At 42.6% G+C, this 17641-nt stretch overlaps 1 protein-coding gene across 1 annotated transcript in view; it reads right to left on the reverse strand.

Moving 5' to 3' along the window:
* LOC127584571 (rho GTPase-activating protein 22-like) overlaps positions 1-17641 on the reverse strand; it is a 370172-nt gene that overhangs the window by 20389 nt on the left and 332142 nt on the right. Inside the window, exons 5-8 of the mRNA XM_052041345.1 lie at positions 9078-9285; positions 5954-6086; positions 1261-1334; positions 160-281 (exon numbers count right to left, since the gene is read on the reverse strand). Coding sequence (XP_051897305.1) covers positions 160-281; positions 1261-1334; positions 5954-6086; positions 9078-9285 — 537 coding nt within the window. The remainder of the gene's footprint in view (positions 1-159; positions 282-1260; positions 1335-5953; positions 6087-9077; positions 9286-17641) is intronic.

The raw sequence follows: 17641 nt of genomic DNA on the forward strand, positions 1-17641 counted from the left end.
AAACACCTAAAGTAAGATAAGTTCAATCAAATGTTCCCCTGGTTTGTAGACCAGATGAACCTGATGTGCTACCTAAAAGAGGAGCAAAGAGCAGGCTATCTCAACTTTACTGGGTTAAGTTGCAGCTGGAAGAGAAGTGGATGAGTGAAATCTCCTTACCTTCCATTATAGTCACTGGGTCCTCCAATTTTGGACGCAAAATATTCGGCCCAAAGACAGTTGCAAGGTTCTGGACACTCATTTTATTAACACTTGAATAAGACTGAACTTCATCAAGGAATCTAAAGATAACATAGTCAGCATTAGCAGGGAAAAAATAAGCCAAAGTACACCAACATTTTGCTGAAATGGTGTTGGCTCCCCTCAATATCTATTAATTATATGTCAGCGTATATATATATATATATACACACACACACAAACACACGTCAATCCTTCATATTCCTGATCAAAGAACGCTACTTCTCTAACAAGTTGGGTTACATTTACCTCACTTTGTTGTAGTTTGTTTGTCAAGAGTTACTACACATCCCTCTGCCCAAATGCAAAGTTTTACATCTCCACAATATCAGATTCTTATGGTCTGATCCTTGACAAACCAAGGTCTGGGCATCAGGGACAACTGGGTTACTACAAATAACTGAGAAAGATGTTAGGACTTCAGGGCCTCTTAAGGTAACCCTCCCCACCTGCCAAACATCAAAATCTACCAGGAATAAGCCACCCCATAATAAAGGAACAGTATTAAAAATAAAAATAGGCACACAAGGAGATCTCCGTCAAAGGTATCCTTCCACCCCACCAACTGAAAGTGCACGAGAGATGTGACCAGATCTATGCAGGGAGAAGGTAATCTGCGTGCAAAGACCTTCAACAGGTCTGTCATTCCAGTCTACCTTGGAATTACCTATTTTACCTAGGTTAAAAGGTTAAAATTACCTATTTTAACCTTTTTTTAAAACTTTGCAGTTGCTTGTGGTAGAATCTTATCTAAGATCACACTTTGATTGAAATTGAAGTTCAGGCAAGTGCACGGAAACAAATGGTAGCGCTAACAATTCTGCAATAAAAGATTTAAGTTCAATGTCTGCACAACGATTGGATAGGCTTCAATTCTGTAACTGTTTCAAGAATGGAGAAGTGCAAGTAAAGCAGTGAACTACCAACAAGCGGCACACGGAATGTTTACCCAATTACATGCTGATGCACTTCATCACCCACCTCCTGTTCTATTCAACCGAGTCAGAGTGAGAAATTCACCTGCAGATATATTTGAGGAGATTGTAGTTGGCCTGAGGCAGACCAGTGACCTGTTTGATCAGCTCCTGGACACCCTGAATAAAAAAAAATAAGACCAGATTATTAATCCTCATTGCAAACCAGGAGAAAACTTCAGCAGGAAACCCATTTTTAACCCTGGCTGCCCACTGTACATTGGACAGGTGGGCAGGTAAGATTGTCCAGATTTACCCACCTAGTGCCACCTGAGCAGGTAACAAGTCCACCTACCCAACTCTGCAGGGATCCCTTTGAAACTGGTTTCTAATCCTGATAAATCATGCGGAGCCAACTTCAACTTTAACAGTGGTATGGATGGGAAGTATGAGTGAGTTTTGGGGAACTGGGGAAGTCAGTCACGTTCTTAAAGACAAGTGGATGTATGAATTTAAAGCTAGATAATTTAAATGAGTCTCCTGGCCCTACAAAAATAGCTCATGAACCCTTCTATTGACACATTTTATCCTCGTCCCAATCATCAGATAATCTGCCTGTTGAAGGCAGAACTGCCATTACATGGTCTTGACTGAAAAATAAAGAGAAAAATGTGTAACAAGGCAGCATAATCTAAAATGAGCTGCTGGAGGAATTCAGTAGTTCAGGCAGCATCTAGAGAGGGAAATGGACAGAAAACCTCGACTGTACAGTAAAGGCTGGTAGAAGACTGGAAACAGAAAGTGATGTTGTAATCAATGAATAATGACAGAATTATTTTTAGTCCAAAAGGTATAAAGGGACAATATAGTGAAGCAGCAAGTAGAGCTGCTGCCTGACAGTTCCAGTGACCCAGGTTCAATCCTGACCTCCGGTGCAGTTTGTGTGGAGTTTGCACCTTCTCCCTGTGCCTGCATGTGGGTGGAAACTGGAGCATCCTCTGGGTGCTCCAGTTTCCACCCACTTCATAAAGACATGTGGGTTGGTAGGTTAATTGGCCACTGTAAAATGTGTAGGTGAGTGGTGAAATCTGGGAGGAGTTAATGTGACTGTGGGGAGAATAAATAGTGGTAAATTGGTTTATTATCCTCACATGTACCGAAGTACAGTGAAAAACTTGTCTTGCATGGCATCCATGCAGATCAATTCATTACGACAGTGCATTGAGGTCATAGAAGGTAAACCAATAACAGAACGCAGAATAAATTGTTGCAGTGCAGAGAGAGTACGGTGCAGGCAGACTGTAGGGTACAAGGTCACAACAAGGTAGATTGTGAGGATAAGTGTAACCAGGTGCTTGATGGTCAGTGTGGACTCAGTGGGCCAAAGGCCTGCTTCTGTGCCGTATGACTCTATGGAATGTGGCAAAGGCAGCCAATGGGAGCCAAGTTACAGATCAGCCGTGTTCTGGGTGGATGGTAGAAGAGCTCAAAGGGTGAGATGACTTGTTCCAAAGTTGCCAGTCAACCTCTGGGCCTCCGTTTCCCCAGCTGTAGCCTGACTGGCCACCTCATGGGCAGGAATTCAGCCCTTGGGTTTTAAACGTGGCTTGGGAGCTTAACTACTGCAAGAGATGTTCTTGATTCTGATGCAAGATTCTAACCCAGCTCTCCGAGCAATAAAATTATCTCAGCTGAAGTGCTACAAATGCTGAGGATAGTGTGGATTCCCACAGTTATACATTGAATTTGACCCACACTAGTGTAAATATCCAGCTGTAACTGGGCCTAGAGTAAAATTCTGGCCGTTCAATACATCTTATAGCATTGAGGAGGCCATTGGCCCATCTTGCTTCTGACGGTAACACAATCAAACTGATGACATTCCTTTGCTCATCCTCCATAATCAGGGTTCTCCTAATCTGCCATAACTGAAGCAGGCACTCCATCGTTCTGGTATTGGAACTGAGACTCGGGCAAGAGATGGGATGGTCCTTTGGGGAAATCCAACTGCCACCTCAAAGTAAAATAGCGCAGGATTTGTGGTGTTTAAACAAGATTGATGGTGTTAGGGTGTGGCCCAAGTATTGAAAGGGTGGATTCAAGGGATTGTGTAATTAGCAACATTTAATGTTATTCCTATTGCCCCAAACTGAAGATCTAACAATCCTCGAGCTCCTTTCAACAACTCACAGCTAATAAAATCTGTCCTGTTTGAAAATTTTAAATCACATTCTCATTGAAAGTAAAGCTCAGGAAAGTACATGCAAACAAACTGCCGCTGAGGTAATAATGGGGTTGACAATCATCCATCCCATTACTAGGTTGGAAACACCGTAAATACTCAGCAGGTCAGGCTGCATCCACAGAGGGAGAAATCGTTAACATTTCAGGTCAATGATCCTCTCTTCAGCTGCATGGTATTCCTCCCAAACATCAGCACTACACTGTTCCAAAATAACTCCAAAAGCAAAAGAGAATGGGATGACTGTAGGGGGAGTATAAATAGGTGCTTGATAATATGCGTGGCTTGCTGGGCCATAGGATCTGTATCCACGCTGAATGAGTCTATGGCTCTAGGCAAAAAGGCAGTCAAATCAGAGGTAGGTCACCGATCACCTCACAAGACTGGACGACTCATCTTCCCAACCCTAGGGTCTGGTGGCCAAGTTCTATTGATACTTTCACTGCAGTAATGCCCAAGCTTCACGTTGGGTATCACATTCGGTCCCATTTTAGTGGCAAACATTTAGATTCACTCAAGAACCTTTGGCCAAAATTTAAGAAATCAGTCTCCTGCTCAGCTTTTTATTTAAGGATTTAAACCCAATGTAAAGACAAAAGTTTGAGCAGCTAACCATCTGAACACAAGTGCTGGAGGGAGATCCCCTGTTCTTGTCGGCAACTTGTATCCATTTCGATTGTGCACTAAGAGACATTTGAGGTCGTCTGTCTTCCTTGATTATAACTATGTATGCATATTAGCAAGAGTTAGCACAGGGTATTTATTAAGTTATGCAATGGAGTTAGGTCATATCAACTACAGGAAAGATGGAGGAAAAAGGCTAAGCTTTATCAAAAATCTAATAATATTCAAGGCGGAGGGTATGTGGAACAAGCTGCCAGAGGAAGTGGTAGAGGCGGGTACAATTATAACATTTAAAAAACATTTAGACAAGTACATGAGCAGGAGAGATTTAGAGTTATATGGGCCTAATGCAGGGAAGTAGGTCTCGCTCAAGCAGACAACTTGGTCGGCATGGATGTGTTGGGCCGAAGGGCCTATTTCTGTACTGTATAACTCTACAACCCTATTAAATAATTTCACATTGCAACATGAAATAGTATTACAGAATATTATTAAAGTTAATGAACAAACTTTCACATATGAAATGAGTTGTTGCTTCCTGACAGAATGAAGGTGGTACATGGTAATAGTTACCAGGGTTTTTAATCTATTCCTTCATCAGTTTTCTCCATAGAGCAGGATCGTTTGCTCTAGGATGATTATGGGCATCAGTTACTATCTGCAATATTTTATTTTAGACCGAGATACGACGTTGGGCTTTGTTCGGCCGGTTCCTCTAACCTTGTGTGTGCCAGTGGTGGGCGTTTTTACCAGCATCTGACTTTTCATTATTGTGTGCCAATGGAGTATTTGGAAGCTTCTTAAGTAAAGGTGGAAGTAGCTCTGGAGATGGTTCTACACCTCCTGTTTCCATGTACTTTGGTTAATTACGCTGGCAAATTGATTACCTGCAATCCTGAAGCTGCTTGAATTAGAAGCAAATCATGCAGTTCAAAGTAAGCTACCAAAGAATAAAATGGCTTATTTTCTAGAACTACTGGCAAAAAGGACACAATGTCTTCAGTTCAAAACACTGAAAGGCCCTGAGTATGTCATAGAATTATACAGCATGGAAACAGGCCCTTCGGCCCAACTGGTCCATGCCTACTAAGATGCCCCATCCAAGCTAGTCCCATTTGCCAGCATTTGGCCCATAACCTTCTAAACCTTTCCAATCCATGTACCTGCCCAACTGTCTTTTAAATGGTGTGTTGTCCTTCATTAGTCGGGGGATTGAGTTCAAGAGCCACGAGGTGATGTTGCAGCTCTATAGAACTCTGATTATACCACACTTGGAGTATTGTGTTCCGTTCTGGTCGCTTCATTATAGGAAGGATGTGGAAGCTTTAGAGAGGGTGGAGAGGAGATTTACCAGGATGCTGCCCGGATTGGAGACCATGTCTTATGAGGGTAGGTTGAGTGAACTAGGGCTTTTCTCTTTGGAGAGGAGGAGGATGAGAGGTGACTTGATACAGGTGTACGAGGCGATAAGAGGCAATAGATCGAGTGGACAGTCAGAGACTTTTTCCCAGGGCGACAATGGCTGACACGAGGGGGCGTAATTTTAAGGTGATTAGAGGAAGGTATAAGGGGGATGTCAGAGGTAAATTTTTTTTTTACATAGAGAGTGCTGGGTGCGTGGAACATTAGGGACATTTAAGAGATACATTAGGGACATTTAAGAGACTCTTAGATAGACACATGAATGATAGAGAAATGGAGGGCTATATGGGAGGGAAGAGTTAAATAGATCTTAGAGCAGCATAAAATGTCGGCACAACATTGTGGGCCGAAGGGCCTGTACTGTGCTGTAATGTTTTATGTTCTAGAAGTTGTCATTATACCTGCCTCAACCACTTCCTCTGGCAGCTCGTTCCACATGCACACCACCCTTTGCATCAAGAAGTTGCCCCTCAAGTTCCTACTAAATCTTTTACTTCTTCTCTATGCTTACCTCTTCTTTGTCCTTAGCCAGCAGTTGTGCACATGAAAGGAAGTCTTCATACTTGGCGAATGGGATGACTGGTTCTGGTAATTCCCTCAAGTACAGTTTCAGTAAGGATGCAACTGTGTGAACGTCTGTGTTCCTGAAAATGAAAAGTCATGAACCATGGGAGCTTTGGAAAGCCATGACCATTAATGAGCATCTTCTGTCAGCACGTGGAATCGATCGCAAAACCACCTTGCAAAAAGCCAACACCCCCTCATTCTGACCCACACAGGCACTTTACTAACTATTTGAAATTGATACAAGTTTTGTTTACAAGGTTTGGTGCTTAAAAAGAAAAATTCAATTTTAGTCAAACTAATGACAGCTAATTTACAAATGCCAAGTTTTGTAAAGCTGTGATAAGTAAACCATTTGAATGAGATGTCCCAAATAACTCTTTAAGTGGATTTATGTCCAGCCACATCTCCCAATAACTACTTCCATTTACATAGCTCCTTTAATGGAGTAAAGTGTTCCAAGGCACCTGACAGGAGCATTATGAAAATCAAGCTTGTCACAGAGCTGTGCAAGATGACTCAAGGGGTTTAAGAGGCAAATGAAGAGAGAGTACCAAGAGATTTGGTTTCAGGGTAGGTGAAAGGGCAAATGACCAAAATACCTTGGCCACTGCAGTGGATTTAAAGATATGTTTTAAGCAGCAAGTTGGAGAGGTTTAGGGAAAGAATTCTAGAGCCCCACTCAGCTGAAGATTTGAAGAATTGAGGAGTGGTTAATGTCAAATGTGGATATGAGGCTAGAATTGGACATGTATGGGATTACAGAGATATAGAGTTGACAAGGTTACAGGGGTTATTTGGAAAAAAGCTGAGAATTTTAAATTTGGACGTAAGATGGATTTTTGGGTATCAGAATGGTGAATAAACAGCACAAGTTACCTCACAATCAGCAGAAGATTTAAGTATAAGTTTAAATTTAAGACATATGGAAGATGGAGAGCTGGCGAGGACAGCATTGGAACAGTGAAGGTGAGAGGTAAAAAGATGTTGGAACGGGCTTCAGTAGCAGCCAGGTCTAACTGGGTCATAAGACGGAGGTAACTGTCTTTTACACGCAGAGTTTTCTTCCATCAGTTACTCATGTTTTGTAAAGCCAGTGCCTGAGATGATTTAATTTGTTCATGAAGATCATCCCCCCCATATGAAGAAGCAACAGTAATGTTGTTTTGCCTGTAGGAATTGGTGCCTTAAGGAGTTGGAACAGACCTTCGGAAGGGAAAACCTAATGAGAATATTTAATGGGATTGATACAGTTTACGTTTGTCAATACAGTGTTTTAGCAACAGATTAAACATTAGAAAGAAAATGGTTTTCACCCAAAAATTTAAACAAGAGACATTTAAGCCAGAAGGATTGAGAGACCTAGTTCAGCACTTGTTCAGCACTCTTTCGTTCCATGGGGTGACATCCAAACTTCTAGATCTTTGTCCTGAGGTATGACAGTACTGGAGAAGGCTCTCTCAAACTGAGTGTAGTGATGTTACCTACTTAAGTGCCTTTGTAGCACATTTTCATTGCAACTTCAATGTAATCCAAGTTGTATCCTGGAAGGTCAGGGAGGTCATTTACTCCCAGCCTCTCATACTGATATTGGGGCCAAGGTTGCCTGTCTACTGTGAGTGGGTAAAGAATGAAGTATGCCCTGTTGAAGCTCTGTGACAAACTTGAAGAGATGATTAAATATAGGACCCCATCAGGTCAATCCTGAAGAATATTCTGCTCTGATCCAATCATACCAAATCTAATATCTTCCAGGTTTAGGTTCAGTTCTAATGTAGGTTAGGTTGAAATGTGTTTTCTTTTCTTTTACAATATTTTTACTAAATCCATGAAAAAAATACAGAGTACATGCATCAAGAAAGAGAGTAAAGATACTACTGAATACATTGTGTTAAATCATACTTAAGATCACAATACTCTAAATTAGTAATCATGTAATAGTTAGTAATAATGTTAGTAATAATCACACGAAATGTGTTTTAAATTGCTCAAAACCCTGGCTAGAAAATTTACCAATCAAATACCAAACTTTTCTGTTAGGTGGCTTGAATCTCCAAATGGACAATTGAACAAGAAATTAAAAAAAGATAAATGGAAGTTTTTACATTTAGAGAATGAGAATAGGTTTAAAGGGTTCCACTGAGTAGAACACTGTTTAAATAAAGACACCAAATTAGCACAAAAGGATTACCAGTCTTTGGACTCAGAGCTACCAATAGAAGTCAGTAAATTGACTTTATGCTATTGAGTGTTACTTTTTCTGGGAAAAATATAGCCAATGAGGAAACATTATTGCAATGTTCCAGAGATCTTAGAAAACAGGCACAGGAAGTATCAGAGACACAAGAGATTCTGCAGATGCTGGAATCTGGAGCAACACACACAAAATGCTGGAAAAACTCAGCAGGTCAGGCAGCGCCTATGAAGGGAAATAAACAATCTATGTTTCAGGTCAAGACCCTTCATCGGGACTGGAAAAGAAGACTCGAAAGCATCATTTCCCAATAATAATAACTTATTTTAATTAAATTTCAAGCCAGTGCACTAAAACCACTCAACTAAGTTTGCCTCATGAATCTATTTAGCCAACTACAGTAAAGCTCTGATGATCTGGCTGCATTGGGAATTTGGGTAGTGATTTTAGTAGATTTTCAACTTTACTGATGTTACTGTTAATAATCCAAATATATTTTTTTATTTCTTTTTTTTTACATGTTACATAGTATAATAAATTTTCCAGTAAATCTGATGAATTTAAAGGGAATAATGAAATCCATAACCCCTCTGGACCCTGGCTGTTAATGTACACGTTCTTCACCCAAACCCAGCTCCAACCACACTGCAGACCCCTTGGCTCTGACCGTAATCCCAGGCTCACATTCCAGACTAATGAGTGAGCCAGATACAGGATTTATGAACAAATGGATGCCAGATTATCTGAGCTTTACTAGTAGTTGGTCAAATAGGTTCATGAAGCAAACTCGCCTGAATGGTTTATAATGCAATAGCTTCAAATTTAACTAAGCACCGGCAGCCTGCAGTATTTGAACAATATAAAAGTAAGAATTTACTTGTCAAACAGAGGCTTTTCTCCACAGTTGAAAGAATCCTGGAGATCTTTGACCAGGTTGGCTTGTCCAGGCATGCGAAATAACCCTTCTTCGTTGAGGCCATGTTCTCTGATAAAGTCCACACACTGTTCCACTAGTAATGGAGCCAAATGCCTTCCAAACTTCCTCTCATACTGGACTGTATCTTCCAATCGCTGTCCAAATATACCTGGAATAAATCGGAATCTGCAGGTGTGATTTCCCCCCAACAAGGGCTTCAATAACATTTCCTCCCAATTCATGTTTCTTTAACCTGGAAACTCAAATGCCAAATTTCAAACTTAAAAACACTTGACTCTAAATATTTTAATTACAATGCTCAGGTTGACTTTACACATACCTCCCTCTTTCTTTGGAATAAGATTCTTTTGTCTCTTTGCGAGCTTTTAAAAGGTTACTTCAAACATTTGCTTTCCATGTAACAACTCTTCACCCTCTGCACAATTTAAAACACTGTGTGCATATATGCAGAAACTTTTCTAACCCATCTTACAAGGCTGGACAGGATCCAGGGGGGAAAAAAAATATCTTTCGAGAATAGTCAAGGATCTCGAACCAACTTCACCACAATTATTCTTTTATTATTTCCAAATAGAAAATATTCTCTAGAATCCAGGGATGGAAGGATTTCAGCTTCAGTATTGGACTGGAAAACAGAACAATACAGCACAGGAACAGGCTCTTCAGCCCACAATGTCTGTGCCAATCACAACACCAAATTAAACTCAACCTATCTGCCTGCATGAGAAACTGGGATTGCACTCTACAGAGCGAGAGATTTGATGGAGATTTGGAGAGCGAGAAAAACTGCTCAAAGCAGTTGCACAGGTTGACTCGGTGGTTAAGAAGGCATATGGTGTATTGTCCTTCATCAGTCGTGGAATTGAATTTAGGAGCCGAGAGGTATTGTTGCAGCTATATAGGACCCTGGTCAGACCCCACTTGGAGTACTGTGCTCAGTTCTGGTCACCTCACTACAGGAAGGATGTGGAAGCCATAGAGAGGGTGCAGAGGAGATTTACAAGGACGCTGCCTGGATTGCGGAGTATGCCTTATGAAAGCAGGTTGAGGGAACTCGGTCTTTTCTCCTTGGAGTGACGGACGATGGGGTGGGGGGGGGGGGGGAGCCTGACAGAGGTATATAAGATGATGAGAGGCATTGATCGGGTAGATAGTCAGAGGCTTTTCCCCAGGGCTGAAATGGTTGCCACAAGAGGACATAGGTTTAAGGTGCTGGGGAGTCGGTATACAGGAGATGTCAGGGGTAAGTTTTTTTTACTCAGAGAGTGGTGAGTGCGTGGAATGGGCTGCCGGCAACGGTGGTGGAGGCGGATACGATAGGGTCTTTTAAGAGACTTTTGGATAGGTACATAGAGCTGAGAGAAATAGAGGGCTATGGGTAAGCCTAGTAATTTCTAAGGTAGGGACATGTTCGGCACAGCCTTGTGGGCCGAAGGGCCTGAATTGTGCTGTAGGTTTTCTATGTTTCTAACTGTTCCCATTAGTTGATGGTTGGAGGACCAGGAAACACAGGTTTTGTGCGAAGGATACAAGGCTTGTACAGTACTAGTTATAACCTGGAATTCACTGCTTGTTCAGGTGGTGAAACCATGATCACTCAGGGCTTCCAAAAGGGAATTGGATGGTACTTGAGAGGAAATGATCAGCAGGTCTACAGAGAAAGAGACTGCAAGGTTTAATCTACTAGGAGCTGGCATAGACCTGATGGGCCGAATTTCCATCTTCTGTGCCATAACAATTCTATGATTTCCATTTCATCAAATCTACTTAGTGCTGACTCAGAATTTTCCTCTTTTACCATCCAAGCTTAATAAATGCCATCCCTACACACAATTCAAACCCATGGCATTCTCATATTTCCCAGGACTTAGAACTTTGTGCTTCAACAAAATTGACGATAGCATCTCCAAATCACTGGTTTTAGTTCCCTTCATTTAACCTGGTCATTTGCACTTCCAACTATAATCCCCAGAAGTGAAGCAAACACCCCAAGGTATCAAAGAGGTTGTATGGCAGAAGCCAGCACAACTCCAGTGAGCTTCTCTGGCAGGTGACGACACCATTGCTTCAAGATCTGTACTAAAGTCCTTCCTACTTGCCTACAGGATGCCTGGTCTGTGAGGTATTGGCTGATTTCAATCAAGAAATATCAGAATGTTCTAACTGGCTTCAGAACCCAAGGTTATGGAGGAGCGACAGTCAGTCTCCACGTCCTGGTAGTTGCTTAGAGTAGATCTGTGGGCACCTATCAATTCATACTGATGCTCCCAACTCCCCTCATTCCCACGTAGTCAAATCAGACAAGGTTCACTGTGTAAGCTAACCTGTGAACAATGGGCAGCGTGCCAATGTATCTGGAACACAAGCAGATTGTAAGTAACCCAAGCTAGGAGTCACAGCCTAGGAGAGAAGTTATTATGACCAGAAGACGACCATTTGGCCCATCAGATCCATGCCGGCTCCCAGCAGAGCAATCCCATCCCTGCTACTTATTTTTCTTTACACCTGCCACATTCTCTCTCATTCTTATCAACTTGAATCTTTTGTGATCGATCTACACTAAGAGGTAATTTACACTAGCCATACAATCTACTAGCAGATCTTTGGGAGGTGGGAGGAATTACAGCATCTAGTGGAAACTTGCATGGCCACAAGGCGTACGTGCAAACTCCACGACGGACAGTACCAGGGGTCAGGATTGAACCAGGATCCCTGGAGCTATGAGGCTTCACTCCATGAGCCACCACACCTCTCAGTCAACAGCTGGAGGTGCTGACCGATTGTGTCACAGAGACCGGGAGAACTTCTGATGGGAGAATTAAACACAAAATGTTGTCTCGGAGAGTAGTGATCAGTGAGAAGAGGTCAAATGGCCCACGTCAGACTTAAATGACAGGACCATTAGGTTGTAGATAAACACATTTGGAGAAAGTTATGATTTGCTAATTTATTTCATGTGCCCGATACAATAAGAAATGTCCCTTTATTTGCTATTTCCATACTTTGACCCGTTTAACTGATTATCATGCAGTGACAATAAACATTTTCTTATCACACTGAAGTTGTGACAGTCCAAGCAAAGCAGTGAGGTTTATTCTTTGACAAATTCATGGAAGTTCAATTAAATGCATATGAAATTACTGTTACATTTGGAGTAGGAGGCAGATTTTTCTCTCTACTTCACAAAATATAAAGTCAAAGCAGAGGACCAAGTGTGAGAAAAGCCAAGGAAGGGCAATTCTAGAACTGAGAGGATTGTCTGTAAGGAAACATGGTGGATCATACAGCAGTCTTCAATTCCACATCACTATAGAGGAAATGAAAATGTGAATGTCTGAAACTGGGAATTAAAACTAGAAAACTAGAAAGTTGCACAAACAAATTAAATAACTGCAAATCATTAAGAACATGGAATTCACTGATATATGGGGTGGTCAAGCAGCTGGGATAGGAACATGATGGAAGGATGATATTTGGATATCTGGATTGTGAAGTGGGGAAAAATGAAAGAGCCTCTGTTTGATACACAAATTTTTTTTTAATTTTCACTACTCAAGAATATGGTTTATTCATTTTAAAAAAATTTAAAGCCATTGCTTTACAAACCATTCAAATGGACAAATGGCCTGTTTCTCTTCTGTAACCTGCCTCCAAGTGCCCTCCCCATAATAAGCTGTGCTTTAGACAGTCTGGTCCAGATTGCTGTTCTCCACCAAGTTGGTTGGATCTGTGTGTGTCCACGTCCACGCCCCTGCAAGCGTGTCCATGTACGTGGGCTGCCATTTATCTGAAGGCTTCTTGGATAGGTGGAGGATTGTCAAGATCCCCTGCTCCTAACCTCTGTGGAGCACTCCTGTGCACTCGCTGGGTAAGGGCAACATCTGGTTTCTCTAATTATCAACACACAAACCTTTTATTGTCTGCACTGACAATGGCTGCAGGAAGAGTCTAGCAGCAGAAGTTTGGGTCCAACTTTAGTACTGCAGAAATCCCTGATCAAATCCAGAAACCCAGTGGAAGTTGGCCCTAAGGTTTTAACCACCATCATCAAACTGAGCTGTCTCCACAGGAAGCTCAGCCAATCAGGCAAGTTCACGTCAGCCTGCCAGCCCCTGCCTCACCCCTTTATACTGGCCGTCTCCCCTTTACATGCAGTCCTGATGCAGGATCTCAACCTGAAACTTTGACCATCTTTTTGCCTCACAGATGCTACCTGACCCAGAGTTCCTCCAGCAGTTTGTCTTTTGCTTTGAGTCCCTTTAGGTCTTCGGTTCAGAGTACCAACAGCACAAAGCTTTGGTAGAAGGCAGGTGAATTGGGGTGAAGAATCCAACACCCAGGGAGTCCGAACAATCCGGTAACAAATTTTAACACAAGCTCTTCGGCAGACATTCGTTCCCTAAAGAACACAAGCTGCAAGAGAGACCAAAAATCACAAAGTTGAAAGGAATGTATTTGTGGACCTAATTCCTGTATAGATGGGACAGTCTGTCCAATTGATATTAGTTTGCTTTACCCCATTTTATCCTTGAAAAACAGATGCAATGCAATTTCAACCACAATTATGTTATTCAATGGGTTAATTTGGCTAACAGCTCCTCATCCCAGTGTAAAATCAAAACTCCACTCATGTGAAAATAGACTTTCAATGATACAGAAGACAGGAGATAGGCTTTACCCTTGGGGAGAATGTTTGCCTTGAAATTAGATTTCCCTTATAATTGTACTAAAATGTGTTGAGGCCCCAACAGCCAATTGAGAGCCAGCAGAGACAGAAAAGTGCTAAATTAATGATATTTAGCATTTGGCTTCCTTCCCCACTTGCTGTGCAGAAATGGGATCTGGACAAATCTCAGTGACGTGGAGACACAAGCGACTGGAGCTGCTAGAATCTGGAGTGAAAAATAAACTGCTGGAAGAACTCAGCAGGTCGAGCAGCATCCGTGGAGGCACAGGGATAGTTGACACTTTGGACTGAGACTCTGCACCAGTCTTAGGCCCACTGAGTCTTCCAGCAGTTCACTTTTTGCTCCAAATGCCAGCAGTAATTGCTTTGTGATTGCTCTATCATTGCTGCTGAGACCCATTGGAGGTGGGTCAGAACCTTCTATGGCAACCATTGTAGCTGTAGAAAAGGTTGCAATGCAGTTGAGGGAATATGTGCATTCAAACTGCTCCTCTCATTGTCCTCATTTTAAGAGGATGTTGCCAGGACTCAAGGGACTGAGTTATGGGGAAAGAGGTTGAGCAGGTTGGGACTCTTTTCATTGGAATGTAGGAGAATGAGGGGTGATCTTATAGAGGTGAATAAAATTATGAGGGGAATAGATAGGTTAAATCCACAGTCTTCTTCCAGGGTTGGAGAAATCAAGAAGTAGAGGGCATAGGTTTAAGTTGAGAGGGGAAGAGATTTAAATAGGAACCTGAGGGACAACTTTTCCACCCAGAGAAAGTGGTTGAAGCAGGTACATTAACAACATTTAAAAGATATTTGGACAGGTACATGGATAGGAAAGGTCTAAGGGATATGGGCCAAATTCAAGCAAATGGGACTAGCTTAAATGTGAATCTTGGCCAGCAGGGACCAGTTGGGCTGAAGGGCCAGTTTCTGTGCTGTATGACTGAATGTTGGTCTTCGGCCCATGCAAGACTTCACACCACTGAGACGCCAGCTCTCAAGTGTGCAGAGAGGACAGTGTGCTATTGGGAGTGTTCACAAAAACCTACAATGAATTTTTCCCAAATTAGGAAGTAGTCCCAACCCAGTGCATAGATCAAAACTGCCATATCCCTGTCATTTTAGTATCATCCATTTGTTGACTTTATGCGGTTTGCTTCGCATTTTATTAGGAATGAAAAACACTGGTTGTAGGTTGCAGTCTTCCTCTGACTTCAGTTGGAAAGGCAGAGAGGAGTGTCACTCATGTTGATGACATCACATGTGCAAATGACACCCAGGCTCGAGTGAATACAGTGGGGAGGTACCCAGGCCCAATATCAGGGTAGGTGGGTCCACCACCAAAAATGGGCACAAGTGCTTTAAAACACACAAATCACAACTAGCACGTCTTCTCACAATGCTATGTACATTTTACACAAAAAAATCAAGCTTTGTCTTGTGCTCATCATAATCATTTTTAAGCAACGAGTGGTTGATCAGTTTAGGAATACAGCACAAATATAGGAATTAGGTAATTCATCCCCCTCCAATCCACGAGATCATGGATGGCCTGGTCGATAACAATTCTCACCTGACCCAACAACTCGGTCTTGACATTTTGAACAAACCCCCAGTTTCAAGATTTTTTTCTGCACAGTAGGGTGTAAAAGTTCAGACTTATGTTGAAAAGAGAACCTGGCTTAAGATAACTTGAATTTTAAAATCATGCCCTTCTTTTAAAAAATAAGAGGCATAGATTGAATGGACAGTCAGAGACCTTTTCCCCCAGGGTGAAAATGGCTAACACAATGGGGCATAATTTTAAGGTGATTGGAGGAGAGTACAAGGGGGATAGAGGCAAGTGTTTCCACCCCCCCCTCACCCACACCACTCTCTGTGGGGAATGCACTGCTGGCAGAGGTTGTGGGGGCAGATACATGAGGGACATTTAAGAAACTCTTACATAGACACATGAATGAGAGAAATGGGAGGGAAGGGTTAGATAGATATTAAAGCAGGATAAAATGTCAGCACAACATTATGGGCTGAAGGGCCTGTACTGTAGCGTTCTATGTTCTAAATTGTCATTAAGGCTAGACGGAGCGTAGAATATGGGGATGAAGTGGACTGAATCATCAATCGTGATCATACTGAATGACAGGGCAAGCTCGATGGGGTGAATGGCCAGCCCCGTTCCCATTTTCTGCCCCCACCTCCTCCCCAGACTCCCTCTCTAAACCATCACAACTTTTAAAAAGCTCAGTCAGATCACCCCATGACACTTAACATTCCAGAGAATACAATGAATGATTGGCAGTAGGCACCTGCAGAATTCCTGCTTTTCCGGAGCAGAGCTGTTTAGTGTAATGTGGGTCTGCTGGACCTTGTTGTGTGAAGTGGATACAGGATGCAGCCGGTTACCCGTGGTACAGTGCACTTTCCAAGCCTCCAGGAACTTACCATGACCAAACACACAGTGGGCAAGTCACCTCACATTTCTTTGCCTTGTCAGCATTTGCTTACATCTGCCTTGGTGTTTAACCAGTGAGGGATTAGTCAACTTTCAGCAACCACAAAATTCCAATGTTATTGTCTGCTGTCATTTCATCATGAACTTAGTCAGAAGAAATTGATAAGTGGCTTTGCCTGTGATATTCTGTTGCTAGTGAGCAAATCTGACATTTCTCTGCCTGAGATAGCCTCCTTGGTTGCAGAGGAGATGAAGCCCAGTTCAGCAGAGTGCAACCCTTCACAATATCCCACTCAAGCCCAACCAGCACACTGCTCCCCATGCACCCAACCATATCACTCATGGAGTCAGGGTTAGACAGCAAGAAAACAGGCCCTTTGGCCCAGTTTGTCCATGCTAACCATGATGTCTTTCCCAGCTAGTCCGATTTGCCTGTATTTGGCCCATATTCCTCCAAATCTTTTACAGTCATGTACTTGCCCAAATCCCTTTTAAACATTGTATTTGTACCCACCTCTACCACTTCCTCTGGCAGCTCATTCCACATACCCACCACCATCTGTGTGGAAGAAGTTGTTCCTCAGGTCCCTTTTAAAGCTTTCCCTTCTCCTTAAAATCATGTCTTCTAGTTTTAGACTTCCCTACTTTTGGGGGGGGGGGGGGGGGGGGGGAAGGGAAATTAAAAGACTGACCATTCACCGCATCTATGCCCCTCATAATTTTATATACCTCACCCCTCAGCCTCCTACACTCCAGGAGGAAAAGTCCCAGCTTCTCCTTATAACTCAAGCCCTCCAGTTCTGGTAAAATCCTTCAGTTTCTTTTTGCACCCTTTCCAGCTTAATGACATCATTCCTACAGCTAGGTGACCAGAACTGAGCACAATACTCTGAAGTGTGGTCTCCCCAGTGACTTGCACCACTGTAACATGGTGTCCCAATTCTTGGACTTATTAATCATCATGATAGAGGAGGCCATTCAACCCATGCAGTCTATGCCAGCTCTCAGAGCATTGCCATTAGTCCCATTCCCTCCCCATGCCAATCAACTCTCCCAATTCTCCTACCGCCCTTCTACACTAGGGGCAACTTACAGTGACCAACTAACCTACCAACCTGCACATCTTTGGGATATGGAAGGAAACCTGAACACTTCGAGGAAACCCGAGCACTTGGAGGAAACCCACATGGTCAGGTGGAGAATGTGCAAAGACTCCAGAGACAGCACCAGAGGATTGAACCTGGGTCACTGGAGCTGCGAGGCAGCTGCTCTGCCAGCTACATCACTATGCCATGCAACTGGACAAATGAAGCAATCTCTTCCCCACACACACATGGGCAGCTCTCACTTTCTCCTACAACCTTCAGACTTTTC

The sequence above is a fragment of the Pristis pectinata genome, chromosome 30 (genome assembly GCF_009764475.1).
Source record: "Pristis pectinata isolate sPriPec2 chromosome 30, sPriPec2.1.pri, whole genome shotgun sequence".
Lineage (NCBI taxonomy): Eukaryota > Metazoa > Chordata > Chondrichthyes > Rhinopristiformes > Pristidae > Pristis > Pristis pectinata.